Raw genomic sequence first — 19608 nt, forward strand, 5'->3', positions numbered from 1 at the left:
AATAATAATAATAATAATAATAATAATAATAATAATAATAATAATAATAATAGGTTTTATTTATATACCGCCCAATCACTGGGGGCGTTTCTGGAACAAAGTGAAAACGGAAAGGGTACTGTATACATAAAATGATGGCTGTGGTGCAAGCTGCAGTGACATGCCTTCAGTTTTCTGTGTGCCATTGCATTTTTATTGCTGACCTGTGCAGTACAGATTGCCTTTGTATGGATAGAATGTAGAAAGATATAAATTTGTAAAATGGCTGAATACATTCTTTTATTTCAGACATACACAACTATTAAAGTACGTTGCTTAAAAGCATTTCCTTTCTAATGCTGTCATTAGTAGGTAAGGTGTACGTCCTTAGAAGTATGTCTATTTAAAATAGGCATTTCTAGGCATAGATGCTTAGAAAAAGGGTACAAGATAATTAAACATTCTTTGTCGCACGCAGTAATTACTCCTATACTCCGGTCCTTTACATTGGTTTTTCACATTAGTATTTTGAGGTAGAATTTCAATGCTGCAGAGGATAGAATGGTGGAGTCCTTTACTGAGATGAGTAGTTTCTGTTGCAGTAAAAATAATTATGAGTTTAACGGATCTCACTATAAGAGCTGATGTATTTGGAAAAAACAGGCACCTCTTGATTTTACTATAAATAGCAACATAGTCTATTTAAACTGTATCATGCTTATCTGCATATTAGCATAAATGGTCTGAATCAAATTTGTTTTGTCTAAAGATTTGAAATTACTGATCATAATATACACTTTTATTCAGGGAACCTATTGATAATCTTACTCCAGAGGAGAGAGATGCTCGAACAGTGTTCTGTATGCAACTTGCTGCAAGAATTAGGCCCAGAGACCTTGAAGAATTTTTCTCTACAGTAGGAAAGGTGGGTTCAAAATCTCAAAAAAATTTATTGGGTGTTCTTATACCTCTTGAAGTAGATGCTGACCAGATTTTACCAAACTCTATATATCAAATCATTTTGAAAAATCATAGAATCGTAGAGTTGGAAGAGACCACAAGGGCCATCCAGTTCAACCCCCTTTGGTTTATTTGACATGGATTGCCAGATTAAGCTACTGGAATTGTTAGACTTGTGAAACCTCTAATAGTGGGGTTTATGGGTCTGCTGGTTTAAACAATTTGTTGTAAATTACTATAGATACATGATTAAAATAACATCCAAAATCCACAAAACAATGGCGGGATACAGACTGCCCCTTTGGGGCGGCCTGCACCCACTCCTTTCCCCGATGGATCGGGGCCTGAGGTGCCACAGCGGCAGCCCTAGAGGCCCTGGTCTGCCGCTTTTCCACGCCTCGGGGGAAGCGGCAAAATGCTACTTCCCTGTGGCCTGGAAAGGGGTGTCCTTGGGGCTTCATGCCCCAAGAACACCCCGACAGTGGCAGGGAAAGGGAGAAAGGGCCGCTCGGCCCCTTTCTCTCTGTATCTCTGGCGCGGCCGTTTAAAGAGTGCGCCAGTGATACGCGTGGCGGAAGGAGTTCCAAAACGGAGCTCCTTTTGGCACCACTGAAAGGGCGCCACAAGCGCCCTACAGCGGCACCATGACGTGACGCCCATGCTGCGCCATTTGGATGCAGTGTGTCACGTCAAAATGGCGGCGCCCATGTAGACAGGGCACTGCCATTTTGATGTACAGAGCACCTCCTAGGGTTGCAGGGCTTCTGTAAAGGACGCCCTGAGGCAACCCTAGTATGTATCCAAGCTGTCGCTTTGTGCCGGTCTGGATACCGCCAATGATACCTTTATTGCAGCGGTTCTCAATCTGTGAGTTGCAACCCCTTTCGGGGGCAAGCGACTCTTTCACAGGGGTTGCCTAACACCAATGGTGAACACATATTTCCGATGTTCTTAGGACAGCAAAGTACAGCAATATTCAAAATCCACAAAATTGCTGCTTATTGATGTCTGTCATATGGTCATAATTACAAAGTGTTTTTAAGACTGTTCATACTTTGCATTTTAAAAAAATCAAACCAAGTTGTGTGACACCGAAGAGTCAGAAACCTGTGAAGATTGAAATTGTACAAAGATATGTGATGTTAACAAGCTCTGTTAAAGTTTCACATTGTTAAAACAGCAACTCGTTATTTTTCTAGGTCCGTGACGTACGCATGATTTCAGATAGAAACTCCAGACGTTCCAAGGGAATTGCTTATGTGGAATTTGTTGATGTTAGTTCGGTACCTTTGGCAATTGGATTAACTGGACAGCGAGTGTTGGGAGTACCAATTATTGTACAAGCATCTCAAGTATGTTAATACAATTTTTTTTTTACAACAGGCCCAGTAAACATTCATAAGCTGTGTCTTAGCAGATTGTAATTAAGTTTGTTGTTATGTATGTATGAGAGCCGAAGAACAATTCAGGCAAAAATTCATAAGTTGTGTTCTGATAGACTTTGGTGAATGTCATTGTGGTATGTGTATGAGATTCAAAGAACAATTTGGGCTAATATAATGGCATGCTTTAATGAAATGCTTTTGGATTTTGTTCTGTGATTTAACAGCCCATGCCATATTTCAAATTACTCTTGAAACAGAGGAGTCTTAAAGGCTCTGTATGGCTACAATCCTAAGCACACTTACTGGGGAGTGAGCCTTTTGAATATGGAGCAGAAGCAGACAGCCCGGAAGGAATGGCCTCTGGCCACTTTGGTGCTGTGACCGCAGCAACTGAATGGCCCGTTCCTGAAGCTGGCTACTGCTGTGTTCTTGAATGGTCTTCCAGCAGGAGTGGTTTAAATTTGCTTCTTTTGTCGGCAGCTTTGGGCCGCCTTAGGCTGTTTTGGAGCAGCTTCCGCCCACTTTGGGGACTTGCGTTATCAAAATGCCATGGTCCTGAAGCAACTGGAAGCTGCTCATATTTGGCGCATCTGTTTTAGGCCATAGTGGGACTTCTTATTTGTGCTCACAATGCTACTTTTAAATATTGGCAAAGGTGGTATTAGAGAATTTTGTTTGAAACTTTTTAACAACTGACACTGGAAATAATTTCTGTTCTGTGTATATTGAATTTTTAAGGTGACAAATGCCCACTTGGAATTTGTCGTTAGTTAAGAATAGAAATTTATTGGAAATTAAACAAGCTAATGGAAGAGTTATATGTCAGTATGTTTGGAAAAGTAGAAGTAAATGTTGCAGGTAAACATATAGCAAGTTGGATTGCTTCACTAAATGTGCAGTTTCCTGCATAACAAAGCTTTCATGCCACTTGGAACATTCCTGCATTTAATGTAGCAAAGTTTACTGTCAAATTTTGTGGAGTCTTGTTTATTCTTTCTATTTTTTATATATATATTTTTAGGCAGAGAAAAACAGAGCAGCAGCAATGGCTAATAACCTACAAAAGGGCAGTGCTGGCCCCATGAGGCTCTATGTAGGATCATTACACTTCAACATAACTGAAGATATGCTTCGTGGAATCTTTGAGCCATTTGGCCGGGTAGGTTTTCATGTTAATGAAGATGAATTAGTTTTTATTCCATTTGCATGCTGCCTTTCCTCCTAGACGTGCCTTTCCTTGAAGTATTGTACATTGTTCTTGCCCCACAACTATCATCACAAATACAGGACTTGCACAAGGACACCCTGTGATCTTTGGTTGAACAAAACATGGAATGTTGATTTTCGCCATCCTTGTTTAACCCCCAGACTACTGTGCCAGGAATGGAGGATTCCCATCCTATAGTTGAATGTAGAAGTTCTGCATTGATTCACAATTTTCTACTATTATATTCAGATAGCATTAAACTTGAAATATCCTTTATAGTATGGAGCTGTGCTACACAGGTTGGAAAGTTGTTGCATTGGAATGTAATTGAGTGGGTGTTCATGGAGATAATTTATGCTTTGTTCTATGCTTGATGTGAAAAAGGTCCAGATCCATACACATCTGACACTGCTTAACTCTGTCTGTGGCCCTCTGTCATAGATGTGTGTAGTCTTGTGTACTGATGGAACACAATCCCTAAGATGGGTCACAAATAGAAATGTGGCCCTCCCCAGGCCAAAAAAGATTTGTTGACTCCATCATACAGTGCGCACTGCCTATGGGGCTCCAGCATAGGCAGAATTTACCTTACGCGCAGGGGAACAGATCCCCCACGTAAGGCAAGGGTCCACTGTATATTGTTTTTATGAGATAACAAACTCAAAGGATGAATTTATTTAACAACAATTTAACAATTTCTTCATCTGAAAAAATGGATTCCACAGTTGAAGGACTAGCCATTTTAATTACTGGAATCATTAGATCACCTTTAAGGATCAAATATTCAAAAGGCAGCATGCATCCCTTAAGATAAAAAAAAAATCACAATATATTTGTAAATCACCAATAAGTATGTTAAAAGAACGGTGGGAATCCATAGCAGTAAATAACATCGAACCCAGCATAATATAATTTAAAAAAGCAAACTGGAATAGCAGATAAAACCACAGTACAGTAATGTAATATGGTACTGCTAAGAAAAGGTGTCAGGTTTTTTAAAGTTCAGGCATTGAAACATAAGCCTGTGTGAACCTCAGGTAGGATAGAATTCCACAGGTATGGGGCCTTTGCTGGAAAGGACCTTTTGTTTGTTTGTTTGTTGTTGTTTTGTAAACTGTTTGATCATAGTGATGGGCACATGACCACAACCTTTCCAAGTGGAAACAGGCTAATAATGGGAACAGTTGGTCTTTCAAATGACCTGGTCCTATCCCAGGCAGGAATTAAAAAAACAGAGTGAACACTTTGAGTTAAGCCTGTGAATGTGCTGAAAAGTGTAACTGGGTGGAAGAACTGCACATACAGTTCCTGTTTTGAGTTGCTAGAGGTAGACTAAGCCTCATGCGGCCCATCCGCAAAAACTTTAAAGTCTGGTGTACTGGTGACGTCGCATGACTCCTGATCCCACCATGATGTAATAAGTGGGATTCAGAGAAGTAATCATCACAAGATTCCCATGCCTGAAGGTTAAGACCTTCGAAGTCTATCCGGTGAATAGTCACATCCGAAACCGTAATTCTCTCTGTACAGTACTTTGTCCGCTCAGTCATATCCAATAAATCTATCTGTCTTGTCCGCTCATTGTCTCTCTTTCAATCAGTAGTCCGTCACTTATAGGGGTTTGTCACATCCGTACCCTTTCAGGTATGCCCAATCAGCCTTAAGGTCACCAATTAAAGACGTCATCCCAGTCAGGGAGCCTCCAGATGCGGTGCCAAATGACCTCTGGGGCAACACAATGCATTGATTGCACTGTATGTAGAGCATGTACATGCTCTACAGATGTTACTGGGGGTTGACACAATCTTTTGGCCGAGTTTACTTTTCAGCAATACTCGTTACCAGCGGGGCTACAAGGAGGCAGTGAGATCTCTATTGGTGCCCACCCGTAACCATGAGAGTCATAGTTACTCCCGTAAGAATGTGTGTGTCAGTATCATCTCTGCTCCCATCATTATCTGAGTGCTTACAGCTTATGCATTGCATATACTGTAATGTCACATGATCTCTTCATTGCCCCATGAACCCATTGGTCAGATTTGGTGACAAGAACATGGAAACCATTGTTGTGTATAGTTTTGTTGATTTTTTGTCATATCTTATCTGACTCACGACGACTAGATGGAGTTAAAATAACATCACTTAATGGGAATCAGCATTTAACATTGTTAGTGGAAATATTTCTCTTGAATTTTTTCTTTTTATATTTATGGGAATATTATGTATGACAAAATGTAGTCAGATTAAATGGGAGTGTGACTAATTATATAACACATACCCCATTAGTACCATCTTAGAATATAGGAATTCCTTTGTTCCAGTTTTAACTCTTTGACCTATATATTTATGCAAACTTAAAAGAACATTTGTTCAAAGAGGGTACTGTCGCATCCTTTCCAAAGTAGTGTATAATAGTATTACTCTGATAGTATGTCCTGTGTTGACAGCAGTGTTAACTACTGCCTTAACATCTCAATTAATTATTCTTGTATTTGCTGGAAACAAGAAAGCTGTGGGACTGTTCCCATCTAACAGGATACCATAATTTGATGGAGAAAAGCTTTGTGTTTACACATTTATTCTCTCTCTCATACTCTCTGGGTCTCAGTTTGGGCCAGGAGCCATTCAGTACTTCAACTGGATTCCACTGGTGGCACAGCAGAATTGGGCAGGTCTCTATTACGTTGAAAACTGTTCAAGAGGATTTTCCAGCCCTCTACAGCAGCTTTCAGGGTAGATGGTTGGATTTTAGGTGGGAAGGGAATTGCTTCTTTCCACTTATGCTGGTGGAAATAGTGGAATTCAGTGAAAGTAAGCTATTTGATCCTGGCCCTGGTTTTTAAGGCAAACATCTTAATTTAGTTTGGTTGTAACAACAAACTGTGGCTTGTTGCAAGTGAGAAAGTAGATGGAAGAAATTATAAAAACAGCAAACTATGATTTAATGTCACGTGTGAACAGACTGTTTTGTTTTTGAGTTTTACATGCTTTCTTAAACCCTGAGGCAATTTTATAAATTTAAGTTTAATAGAACATCAGTTTATGTATTCCCAAGATAATTTTTGGTGCCTAGACACAGAGGGGTGGTGCAGAGCTGCTTTTCCCACTTGTTGCCATGCCCTGTTCTAGAAAGGCTATCCAACAGGGGGGAAGAAGTCTCAACTGCTCTGGGCTTGTTTGTGCTAATGCGTAATCATCCTTTTCAGATTGAAAGCATTCAACTGATGATGGACAGTGAAACCGGGCGTTCAAAAGGATATGGATTTATCACTGTAAGTTTAACTTGATATATACGGTCTGGAACTAATGAATCAGAAACTTGGTTACTCTGTAGTAATTGTGATCATTTATAGCAGAATTGAGACTCACCAATGTGAGTCACTACTCCTGATGTACTGTACTGTGATGTAGTCCCTTCCAGTTGTACATATTCATTGGTACATCAGAACAAATATTGAACATTAATTTACACTTAAATAATTTACATCACACTTTCTAGTTAAATCCTCCAATCTCACCATCCTTACTCATTCAGCTATCCTAAATATTCACCACTTTGCTAATATGTATCGATAATCCTTTAAACTCTCCTAAGATTCCAACGCAATTATAATTTCTCCCAAATCTTCTACACAGTCCCTCCATTTACCGTCCCCCACAGTGTTATAATAATTCAATTTTTTTATTGCACATAAGCAACAACTGCTGTCATAATGACCTTTAAGTTGTGATGTGGTAAATGTGGACTGCTGTTTCACTGCCAACAAACACAATCATTCTATTGCTATGTTGATAGAGGCAAAGTGAAATTGAAAAGATGAAGACTGTATTGTCCATTGACAGGAATATTATGTCTCAAGGTACATAACACCAGTTTTTGAACTCCAGAATTCTCCAACCTCTTTGTACTATGTAGCATTGTACTTTATGTATTTTGCTTGCCTTATTAATAAGGCTTCTCGTGTCCAAATTGCTACACATTTCCCAGTTTGGATGGAAATAACCAATATTCATTTAGCTTGTATCCTAAAACTAGGAATGTTCACAGTGTGCATAAGAGAAGATTAGAAGCTGTCTTCACTCAGATCACACTTTGCTTATGTAGCCTAGTAACTGTATGTTTCAATTAGCAATGACTTGCCAGGGTTTCAGACAGGGGTTTCTCTTTCCTTTTCTCTTACTGTTACTGCCTACGTGTATACATACTCTGACAGCTCATTTATACAGATCAGACATTTCATGAAAGAACATTCAATTGAGACAGCACCAAGGGTACTACAACTTTTCAATTTTATATGTTGCCATGAAAAAGGGAATAGTTAAATTCCTTGACTAGAGCAGATGAGTTATTACAAATCTATAAAATCAACAAAAAATTATGTGACAACATTATTTTGGCCATTGTAAATTTCAGAATGGTAAAAATGCTTTTAAAACATTATTAGCCAGAAATTAAATCTGGGACAGACTTGGTGAAAATTATGTACTTTAGCCTCTATGAATTTACAGCAATTTTAAAACATTTTATAAGCTTCTTTCACAGTTTATATAAAACATGTCTTATCTCTGGAGGAATTTACCCAATACAGTGCTACCTCGGGTTACGAAATTAATTCGTTCCGCGGCTCCGTTCGTAACCCGATACATTTCGCAACCCGAAAAGCCGCTGGAAAGCCGCTAGCCGCGCTTTGCATTTGAATTTCGCGCCGAAATAAATTTCGTAACCCGAAAAAAACATCGTATCCTGGAACAGTTTTTTCCAATCTAACTTTTTCGTATCCCAGAAATTTCGTAACGCGATCAATTCGTATCCCGGGGTACCACTGTACTAGTTTTATAAGTAAAAATTTCATAAGGCATATGTCACCTTTAAAATACTTAGTGGTGAAATATAAATATTTGATTATAGTTTGATTACAGTTTATATATAAGTTATAGATAATAAATACTTGATTGTAGTTTTCAGATTCAGAGTGTGCTAAAAAGGCTTTGGAACAACTAAATGGATTTGAACTGGCTGGCAGACCAATGAAAGTAGGTCATGTAACTGAACGTACAGATGCATCCAGTGCTAGCTCATTTTTGGACAGTGATGAACTGGAAAGGACTGGCATTGACTTGGGAACAACTGGTCGCCTTCAGTTGATGGCAAGACTGGCTGAAGGTATGTGTATTGGTATAAATAAGAGGCCATGTTTTATCTTTGAGTGTTTTCAATTAAACTGTACTGCATTCTACTGTAAAGTTTCAGTCCAACTATTTTGAATACTGTGGTGGGTTTAATAGTGATTTTTAGCTTCCTGGAGTACTATTTTTAGTGGAGTAAAATGTAACGAGTTTATTGGCAACTTTGTCTTAGCAAAGTAAGATATAGGCAGCAATGACACTGTAGAATTAAAGCAGTTTGATATCACCTGGATGGGGATTCGAGGTGAGATTCAGTTAAAGCAGTTTGATATCACTAACTGTCATGACTCTTTCCTGTGGAATCCTAGGATTTGTAGTTTGGTGAAGCACCAGAGCTCTCTTACAGACCAGGCTGAATTGCTCACCAAACAACAATCCCAGGATTCTACAGGATGGAGTCATGACACTTTAAGTGATGTCAAACTGCTTTAATTGAATCCCACCTGGAATCCCATTTTGGGAGAAAGGTGGGATCGAAATCAAATAAATAGATAAATCTGCAGTGTGTACTGCAGCCAGTTTTGTAGCTCTTTTAGTTTAGCCACGCTGATTTTTAAGACTTCAAACATAAGATCTTCTCGCACAAAATAGATTAATGGCTTTCTATTCCAGGTACTGGTTTGCAAATTCCTCCAGCTGCACAACAAGCTCTGCAGATGAGTGGCTCATTAGCATTTAGTGCTGTAGCAGGTAAAATCCATTTGTATAATTAAACATTATCTAGAGCAAACCTATATATATCTGTGTGGAAATAAGTCTCATTGAGTTCAGTGGAACGTAATTTCTCATTCAACTAATTAGTTGATTTGTGCACTTCCAGAATGTTCTGTATCTCTCCTAATATTTACTGCAAACAGAACGGGGAGTTAACTGACATCCATTGGCTGAAATTGTGTTTGTTAGATCATATACAGTGGAACCTCGCCATACGCGGGGGATCCATTCTGGATCCCGCCGCGTATGGCGATTTCCGCCTATGCTCGAGCCCCATTGTAAACAATGGGGCTCGTGCGCAGCGGCGCACAAAGTGCAACAGGTGCACGCGCCCATTCAATTGAATGGGACGCTCCGCCCCGCGCGTGCCGGCAGCTTTGAGTGCCTATGCTCAAAGCCGCCTATAAAAAGACCGCGTATGCGGAGGCTCCACTGTACATTGAATCAATTGTTGAATGGTGAGTCAGTGCATAGATTAAGTTTAATTGATTTAGTGGGTCTTCTCTAGTCAGGATTAATAATAGGATGTAGGTCATTAATGCTTTAAATCTTGACATATACTATGTAATGACAAAGACAAATGAACTATAGCATGAGCTTTAAAATGCGAAGTGTACAGCATCAGATTCTGCAGGTGTCCTATTTTAAATGAATGGGTAGCAAAGTAAGTGTCTTGACAGTGTACTTTTACTTTGGCATCACACTTATACTACTGTGATGCAGATTATAAATTCCTGCTAGTCTTCTTGCTGTCCTCCATATCTTACTATCCAGCCTTTGATTGTATTTGATCACTCATAATGGTTAGTGAGTGATTTATCACAGTATTAGTCTTTAACTACTTGAACAACAATTTTTTTAAAATAGAACAGGCAGCTAAGTTTTTAAATCATATAATTCTTACTAGATCATTACAACAGAATAATGTTAACTGTATTTAATATATAACTGAATTGTGTAGTTCTAATCTTTTGATATTGGCCTTTTGACCAAAAATAAAGACAATTGAATTACTTGTGTAATTTTTGGAAGGTCTGTCCTACGTACATTTACATATTACCAGTGTTCATGGAAAATTATTGATATTATGTAGATTGTGCATTAATATGCATGTATGCATGAGTGGGAGAGATTTATATACCAAGTATGAACATACTAAATATTTTGGTGTTTTTCTTTAGATTTGCAGACTAGACTTTCGCAGCAGACTGAAGGTGAGATTCAATTTCAGTACTATATATAAACTAGAAAGATTGGCATCTGCAATTCCATTTGTTTTTGAAGGGCATGTGTCTCTTATGCTCTGGTGTGAAATACTCTCAGATGCTTCGGTTTCTAATTTACACTGTATTTTGGAAAAAGAAAAGAAACAGCATGCAGTTCTCTTGTTGTTCTGTTCCCTATCCAATGGATGCAAGCAAGGCAAAACTACTTCTCTCTTTCAGCCTACCATGTTTTGCAGGTACACAATTGTTAGTGAGGATAGAGGGCTAGTAAACCATGGTGATCTTTTGCACTTCAAATATAACATCTCAGTTGAAATCCTATACTACAGTAAATAACAGAGAGTGCAGGCTGAAAAATGGTTTATTCCATTTTTCCCTTAAAAATTAAGGTTATGCTGTAAGACATTTAACACTGGAAGAGCTTCATAAACAGTATACTGTACAGTAGATTGAGAATCCCTTATCTGAAATTTCAAAATCCAAAATACTCCAAAATGGAAAACTTCATGGGTAGTAGAAACAGTAGCATCTTTGCTTACCTATGATTTGATGTACACAAACTTTGTTTCATGCCCAAATTATTTAAAATATTATGTATAAATTACAATCAGGCTATGTGTATAAAGTGTACAAAACAAAAATGAATTTCATGTTTAGACTTGGGTCCCACCTCTAAGATTATTATGTTTGTGCAAATATTTCAAAATCTAAAAAGATCCAAAAAATTTCTGGTCCCAAGCATTTCAGATAAGGGAGACCTAAGCTGTACTAGGATTTTTTATGCCATTATACTGCATTTTCCCCCAGGCAGTCCGTCTGATTATAGTATAATCACTATAGAGCTAGTATGTTAAGCATGAATTGTGTATTGGTAATGCTCTTTTAATTAAGGATACTCATACAAGCCTATTTTCCCACTGGATTATAAAGAAAGATACTGATGATTTATATGGTCTGTGTCTTTTGTTCAGAAAAGAGAGGTTCATATCTAGTGTTTCTTAGACTGGGGAATAATGTTCCTATCAGATTGCTTGTTCATATGGGACTTAAACAGCTTGTATGTCTGGCTGATAAAATTCTTGAATTTCCAAATTATTTTAGAATTAATTACACAGCAATAATTTTATTTTTAATGGTTTGAGGGATTGCTTTTTGAAAAATCCACAAAGGATATAAGGAAAAGAGGCTTGGAATCGGTTTAAGTTGTATTGATATTCTGGAACAGTAGTTTTCAGTCTTTTTAAATTAAGATTAAATCCCACACTTCTCTGAGGACAAGCACATGTTTACAAGTAAAGTGCTATTGTATTTGTAATTTACTGTAAGTTTTAAGAACATAAAGTAATATTGCTGGGGTTAAGCAGAAAGAAGCAATTCAGTTAGTGGAAAATTGTAATGTTGTAAATAAGACAGATTTTAACACATACACCATTTATCTCTAAAGACCTAAAGAAGTATGGGAATGAAAATGGGAGGCTTTGTCAAGAACCAACCCCTCAAACTTCATTTCCTTCAGAGAATTTCAGATACTCTAGGGGCTTTCACATAAGTGCTTCTGTAACCTAGCCAACAGGTGTCAGGTGCTTTCTAACCAGAAAACCTTTTATTTTCAATGATGTTTTTTGAATTTACTCAATTTTGTCATTAGCATGTCTGTTTAGAACTGGGAGCAACTCCTATGGAGGCAAAACATTAATTTTTCATTAGCATACTTCCTGATTCTTATGATAGTGGGAAGAATAAACCAAGAGAGTGTAAGTTAAAGAAGAGTTAAAGAAGTGGAAATTTACTCTACACTTTCTGTTTAAAATTTCCTCTTTAGTATTGGCTGCGGCTGCATCAGTACAACCCCTTGCAACACAATGTTTCCAGCTTTCCAACATGTTTAACCCTCAAACGTAAGTTCAGCTTTCATCATTTCAATTTTATTTCTCTGTTCACTCTAAGTTCAAGAATTGGACATTTTCTTAACTTGTGTTTTATTATTTTACAGTGAAGATGAAGCAGGTTGGGATACAGAAATTAAGGATGATGTCATTGAGGAATGTAACAAACATGGGGGAGTTGTCCATATTTATGTAGACAAAAATTCAGCACAGGTATGTTGCTAAATATGTTAATGAATTGTAAGAAGTTTTTTATTGTGTTTAAATTATAACAAAAAGTATTTTTAATTGAGCATCAATATATTCCATCATTATGTGTTTCTGTAATTCCATAAGATTTAGTTATACTATTAATTGTAATCAAGCACTTAGGAGCAGTTTAATTCTGCAAAAGGACCAAACTGAAATATTTTAGCCTGAGGTAATAATGCAGTTACTTAGTTGTTGAGAGCAAATTTGTGTCAGTACATGGTTTTATGTATCAGATGTCTATTTTGCAATGCAGAACAGTTCTGATTTTAACAACATATGGATGATATTCTGAAGCCCAAGTCAGACAAAATGGAAAACTTAAGAGCAAGATCCTTTTGAAGCAATACCTACTCTTTGGAATTCCTTCTGAAGGCAACTTGTTAGGTCTTTTGTTCTTTCATTTGTCTGACAAGCATAAGGCATGTCCAGAAGCTTTTGAGTTCTCCTGGGATTGCTTTAGAAAAGTTTACTTGACTCATATTGTATAGATTATATTTGTTTCTTTGGCTCCATACAGACAGGCCAAAATAAAGCTGCTTCGGTCACTTTGGAGGTATTCTGTTTAAATGATGTATGCGTACTAAGAGTCCGGAAGCTGCGCCAAAGCTGTGCTCCAGTCCTTAGGACTGGATCGTGGCTTTGGCGCGGCTTCTGGACTCTTAGTACGCGTGCATCATTTAAACAGCACACCTCCAAAGTGACCGAAGCAGCTTTTTTTTGGCCTGTCTGTATGGGGCCTTTGTTATGCAACATCATTTTTTGTATGTCACTTCAATTGCCCTGGTGAAAAAAGACAGGATATCAAGTGATGTAGTGGTTTGAGTGTTCGACCATGTTGGACTATGACACTGGAGACCAGAATTTGATTCCCAGCTCAGCCTTGGAAACCCACTGGGTGATCTTGAGCAAGTCAAAATCTCAGGGTGGCACCATAAGTAATCTACTGATACCTTGGGTTTTACCCCACATGCCATCCGTGAGGCAGGAGTCAACATTCCATCTTTTTTTTTAAGACTCCTAACCTTTTTCTCTGACAGTTTTTTAGCTGCCTGCCTGCTGTCCGGGTGAAGGCAGCCTCTTCTCCAAAGTTTTATTGGATTTAAAACAGATAAAATGGATAGAATTAAACAGATAAAAAATACTAAAGAGATAGGAAAGGAGTCAGGGAAGCAGCTGATTGCAGCAGCAACAGAAACAATGAATTTACAAACTAAGAAAGGAAATCAGCCTTCTCAGATGACTGATCTAAAACGGGTCTCCAAAGATATTTCACCTCACCAGATGAGCGAAAATAAACATCTTTTTTGTAATGAGGCTTTAAAACAAATATTTGTGTCTTCCAGTGAAAGCAAAACGGAGGAAATGGGCCATGGCTGTTGTGGAGGAGATGAGTCCAAGCAATCAACTGGCTCTCTCCCCAAAACAAACACTGAGAATAGAGTAAAGGAATTTAAGAAGCAGGGGGGAAAAAACACTCTTACTTACGGAGAAAGTAATGAAAATACATGCAGGGACTTGAAAACAGTATCTCCTGTGAAATTAAATTTATTAGTGAGTAAAGAGTCCAGAATGACTCTTCACGGTAAATATAACTTCTCATTCTCTCAGCCACAGGGAAGGCAATGGCAGGCCTTCTCTGAAAAAATCTTGCCAAGATAGAGTAGTCTTAGGGCTGCCCTAAATTGGAAACGACTTGAAGGCACATCACAATATGCGTATTAGATTCACTGATTTTATCATTTACCTGTTGCTTTGTTCTAACATCGCTGACTTCCTGTGATTTGCAAGTAAAAGGTTCATTTAAATACATTTGTTGAAGTATATGGATTGAAAAAGGGAGTACTTGAAGAAAATGGATATGTAGATAGAATCAATAAATATTTCATTTATTTCAGGGCAACGTATATGTAAAATGCCCTTCAATAGCAGCAGCAATTGCAGCTGTTAATGCGTTACATGGAAGGTGGTTTGCAGGTAAGTAAACTCTTAATATTTTGCCCTTTTGCTGCTTAATATGACTAAAAAGTATAGACTAGGGTGGGGAATATCCAGCATACAGGTGGACAGATGGATTAAGCTTTCATCCTTCCTCACCGGCTCCCACAGGCTCCTTTTAAGCAAAGCATCATGCTATATGCTTACAGTGTGGAGAAATGTGTAGTTTTTTAAAAAATCTTTCTTCCCTCCTTCAAAAAACCAAAACACAGCCTCATGGCACCTCTCAGCAGCACCCAAAGCTGTCCCACAAAATTTTCTAGCCAGCCTCATTTCCTACATCTTTAAGAGGTTGTTTTGGAGAGTTTTACCATACTGTGTTTACCAGTCTTTGCTCCAGTTCTTGCAAAGGGCTTTCCTGAACTACCATCCACCTTTTTTCAACCTTGTTTGGGGTGAGGTCAGATGCCCAAGATGGAAAAAAGACTAACAGGTTTTCATATAAAAGCAGAATGCTTTTTCAGAGGACATTGACTGAACTGGAAGGGAGTGATGCAGTTTCTTCCTAATCTGTGCTGTTAACATTGTTTCAGACTATAGCATCTTTTGAGTGTTGGGTGGTTTCATAAATTGTAGTCCAGAATATTTGAAGGGCTCCTAGTTGCAAAAAGCTAAGGTAATGATTTTGGGGGAGTGGGAAATTATTTTGAGCAATTTATGATTAGGATGAGAATAAATTCATGGGAGGCAATAGATTGAATGTGCAGGATCTAAGATTAGATGCATGAGAGGATAGGACCTCCTGACCACTATCTTGAGGGGGAGAGAGGCCAGGCCTGAAGACAAAGAGCCCTCCTCCAACCACCATCTTGAGGGGGAGAGAGGCCTGGCCTGAAGAAAAAGAGCCCTCCTCCAACCACCATCTTGAGGGGGAGAGAGGCCTGGCCTGAAGACAAAGAGCCCTCCTCCTGACCACTATCTTGAGGGGGAGAGAGGCCAGGCCTGAAGAAAAAGAGCCCTCCTCCAACCACCATCTTGAGGGGGAGAGAGGCCAGGCCTGGAAGAGCCCTCCTCCAACCACCATCTTGAGGGGGAGAGAGGCAGGCCAGCAACAACAGGCCTCGCCTGGAAGACAACATTCTTTTTTAATTAATATCAATTATTAATTAATATCAATTATCAATTAAGATCAATTTTTATCTTGTATTGTAATGTTTTAAATTTTGTAAGCCGCCTTGATCATATTTATGGAAGGGCGGGGTAGAAATAAAATTTATTATTATTATTATTATTATTATTATTATTATTATTATTATTATGCTTAAGTGTTTGGATGGATGCATGTGGGATCATTGGTCTTTCCTGCTTTTATCATGCCCTGCTCATTTTATAATGCCATGCAGGCTTACTGTCAAGGAATACAGCCTGAGAAGGAGGTTGCCCAGCCCCAAAACAATTAGAAAGTTGTGAAGTCGAAGGCTTTCGTGGCCGGTATTCATAGTTTTTTGTGGGTTTTTGGGCTATGTGGCCATGTTCTAGAAGAGTTTATTCCTGATTCCTCATTTGTATGTCTGGGCCTGGGTAATCACCTTTCTGCAGAAGTGGTGGGAAACCTGTGGCCTTTATGTGAAATTTGGCCCATCAAGCCAGGACATCCAGTCCATGGAACCATGGAACATTGCCCTTCTCCCTCTCTGAAGCATCTTTCTCACCAATGAGAAAGGGAGATGAGGTAGGAGAGCAATTGAACCATGATTCATCAATTTCTCCCTGGAGGTCCCGAGTGTGGAAAAGCTCTAGTCAGTATCTAGTGGTTGGAGAGGAGACCCAATTGCATCTAGTCTGATAGGCACCTATCAGCCACTTAAGATGGTTAAAACTTGCCTTTTGTGGCAAGTGGTGGGATTGGCCCTTGTTTTTAGAATGTTCATTTGCTTAGTCTGTTTCTATACTGTATATTATTTCTTTATTGGACTTTTTTTCCGTCATTAATTTTAAGCTGTCCTTCCAGTATAGATTCATGGGAAGAACATAGTGTAAGCTATGCACAATAATAATTTTAAGAATTCCATGGAGATTTTGGGTATGCACTTCATTGGCATTGTACTTTGAGGATAGTACTTGACTACTGAAAGCAAGAGTTTTAACTATTTTCTTTCCTTTTTCTCTGATAGGTAAAATGATAACAGCAGCATATGTACCTCTGCCAACATACCACAACCTTTTCCCAGATTCTATGACTGCAACCCAACCATTGGTTCCTGCTCGGCGGTGAAGATGGATTTAGTCAGTTTTGTACATAGCTATTTTTGAAGGAAGAATTGAGTTAACTTTTATTTAGATGAAAACAAAAGAAAAAGGTGTAAAGACCTTTTGTGTACACTTCCTGTTACCTTTCAAGAAAAAATATAGCAAGCAGGAATGCTATGTGTTCATTCTCTTGGTTAGCATTCCCACTGTATACAAAGCTGACTAATTGTTCTGCCTTGTAATTCTTGTACATTTAGAATATTTGGCTAAAGTGAGCTATAGGAACAGATGTAGCTTATAGAACAGATTTTTCTGTAAAAGGCGGACAGGACATGATTTTTAATGTTTCACAAGCCTTTTCTTTTAAAGCAGGAACTGCATTTTACATTCAGTTAAATGCTCTGCTAAAGGTTAATATCAGATTTAACTGGACATATTTAGTGTGTTTTGTATGGACTGAAAATTCAAGAGGCTACTGAGTGATTTTGGTCAGCTAATCTACTCACTTAATGGTGACTGGTTAGCAAAACTGGGAAGATTAGAGGATTTTATTTCTAGATGGTAACTTTTGATTGTCTCTGTAAAAGTTTCTTGTAAATAAGGTGTAAGGTGTGTTTAGAATTCCAAACAAAGCTATCTCTGCATTTCCAGATTAAAGTTCCATTGATTGCAGGGAATGTATTGAAAGTTGAAGTAGGAAATGCAGGAATATATTTTGTCTGGTTGCATATAATCTCTGCTCTTTTTTAAGCTCTGTGAGCTCTGAAATATATTTTGGGTTACTTCAGTGTGTTTGACAAAACAGCTTGATATTTCTATCAACAGATGACTTTCATATTGCAACAATCTTTGTAAGAACCACTCAAATAAAATTCTCTTAAAGGCCTGTGAAAGCATTATTTTTGGGAATTAAATTAGCTACAAACAAAACACTACCAATTTTCTAAATATGTTAGAAAATCAGTATTTCTTTCTCTTAGCAGAGTTAGAATTTTAGCTGGCAGTACTGTCAAAACCTGTATTCCTTCCTTTAAATTAAACATGCTTCTGCTGTAGGAGAAAATATCTTGATTTTCTCTACTGGCAAAGGATCATACAAATTAGACCCAGTCTCTATATGAAAGGATAATCCAATCCAGGAATGCATGGCTGTTGAAGCATCACATCACATTGATGGTAGTCTATTTAGAGTTGCAGTTAAATCAACTTGTCTGGCAAGGATCCCAGATAAGTTAGAACAGACGGCTTCCTCTCCTTTTTTAGTTGCCAGCTAAGATTCTTGGGAGGGGCATTGTAGATATGCCATGTCTTCCTGCCTGTTGTTCATATTGTTTACCTGGAAAACTCTCCTGCCATGAACTTCCTGGGTGTTTAAATCAGCTAACTTACCTACAAAACTTGGGAAGATGGCAGAGTATTATAGGAAGCTGGGAAGAAGACAGATCTTATGTATTCCCTCACACGCCTCTTCCAAAATATGTAGGACTGTCTTCAATATGTATTCTTTCCTTGCTTCCTTTAGAGAGAAATTTATCTGTGGAAGGGGCACTTAAGTGGTATATACTAACCGTCTCTGATTCCTTCCTCACCTTGATGTCTATAGTTGTCCTCTTAGTCATTGAAATTCCCAATTCAACTGAGATAAATTAAGCAGAAGACTGTTTTCAGTGGTGCTATCAATCTCAATGGCTCATGTGTCACATTTCCCATATTCTGGAGAAAAAATGTATGACATCTGTGTCAAAAGAACCCATACAGGATTGAATTAACAACCACTGACCACACAAAGCTGGGGCTATGTGACTCAACATTTGTCGAGCATAACTGCTTGGCTCATATCCTGTTTCTTTTCTCTACCACGATAAGCAATATTTTCTGAGCCCCTTCCCTTGTAGTTTATTTTGTTGTACCTTTTCTGTTCTCTTCTACCATGTTTTACTTTACATGTAGCACTAATTGTTACTTTGAAAACATACTTCATTCTATCTTTATCTCTGTCTTCAACAGACTAATAGTCTTCAAAGTCCTCAGAAAACTAAAGGAACTAAGAAAGCAAACTCAGGCACATTTGTTGTTAGCTGGCCTTGAGTTGACTTTGACTCATGGTGATCCTGTGTATATCTCCCAAGCGCCCCCCCCCCCCATCAGTAGTTCCTCAAGTCCTGCAGGCTCAGGGCCCTGGTCTCATTGAGTCTATCCATCTAGTTACTAGTATATGCTATTCCTCTCTTTCTTCCATCCTTCACCTTTCCTAGCATTATTGTCTTTCTAGTGAGTCCCGTCTTCTCATGATGTGGCTGAATCGTGACCGCTTCAGTTTAGTTGTCTTAGCCTCCAGGGAAAGTTCAGGCTTGATCTGTTCAAGGACCCATTTGTTTGTTAGCTTTCTTCACTGTCCAGTTCTTGCACTCATACATTCAGTTCATTAAAACTCCTTGGGTGTCTCCAGCAAGTTGATTTGAAGTGGCAAAAGCCATCACCATGACTTGGTCCAGTATCAGTATTCCACTTTCCCTTAGAACACGTTCAGCATTCTGAGTGGTGCAGCAGTTTCCTTGGCCCCTGACCATGACCTGGGAGAAAACAGGTGAGCTGATACAAGCCCTGAGAACCAGAACACAGAGGCT

The 19608-nt window shown here is 38.5% G+C and overlaps 1 protein-coding gene across 13 annotated transcripts in view; it reads left to right on the plus strand.

Moving 5' to 3' along the window:
* Positions 1-17867, plus strand: part of RBM39 (RNA binding motif protein 39) — a 41142-nt gene extending 23275 nt beyond the window's left edge. For all 13 annotated transcript variants that reach the window (XM_042462627.1, XM_042462625.1, XM_042462626.1 and 10 more), the window contains 11 exons: positions 787-904; positions 2139-2291; positions 3346-3483; positions 6738-6803; positions 8491-8695; positions 9331-9408; positions 10614-10646; positions 12481-12556; positions 12652-12757; positions 14692-14770; positions 16906-17867. In XM_042462627.1, the coding sequence (XP_042318561.1) occupies positions 787-904; positions 2139-2291; positions 3346-3483; positions 6738-6803; positions 8491-8695; positions 9331-9408; positions 10614-10646; positions 12481-12556; positions 12652-12757; positions 14692-14770; positions 16906-17006 (1153 nt within the window). In that variant the 3' untranslated portion in view covers positions 17007-17867. The remainder of the gene's footprint in view (positions 1-786; positions 905-2138; positions 2292-3345; positions 3484-6737; positions 6804-8490; positions 8696-9330; positions 9409-10613; positions 10647-12480; positions 12557-12651; positions 12758-14691; positions 14771-16905) is intronic.
* The last annotated feature ends 1741 nt before the right edge of the window (positions 17868-19608 follow it).

Source organism: Sceloporus undulatus, chromosome 4, assembly GCF_019175285.1.
Source record: "Sceloporus undulatus isolate JIND9_A2432 ecotype Alabama chromosome 4, SceUnd_v1.1, whole genome shotgun sequence".
Classification (NCBI taxonomy): domain Eukaryota; kingdom Metazoa; phylum Chordata; class Lepidosauria; order Squamata; family Phrynosomatidae; genus Sceloporus; species Sceloporus undulatus.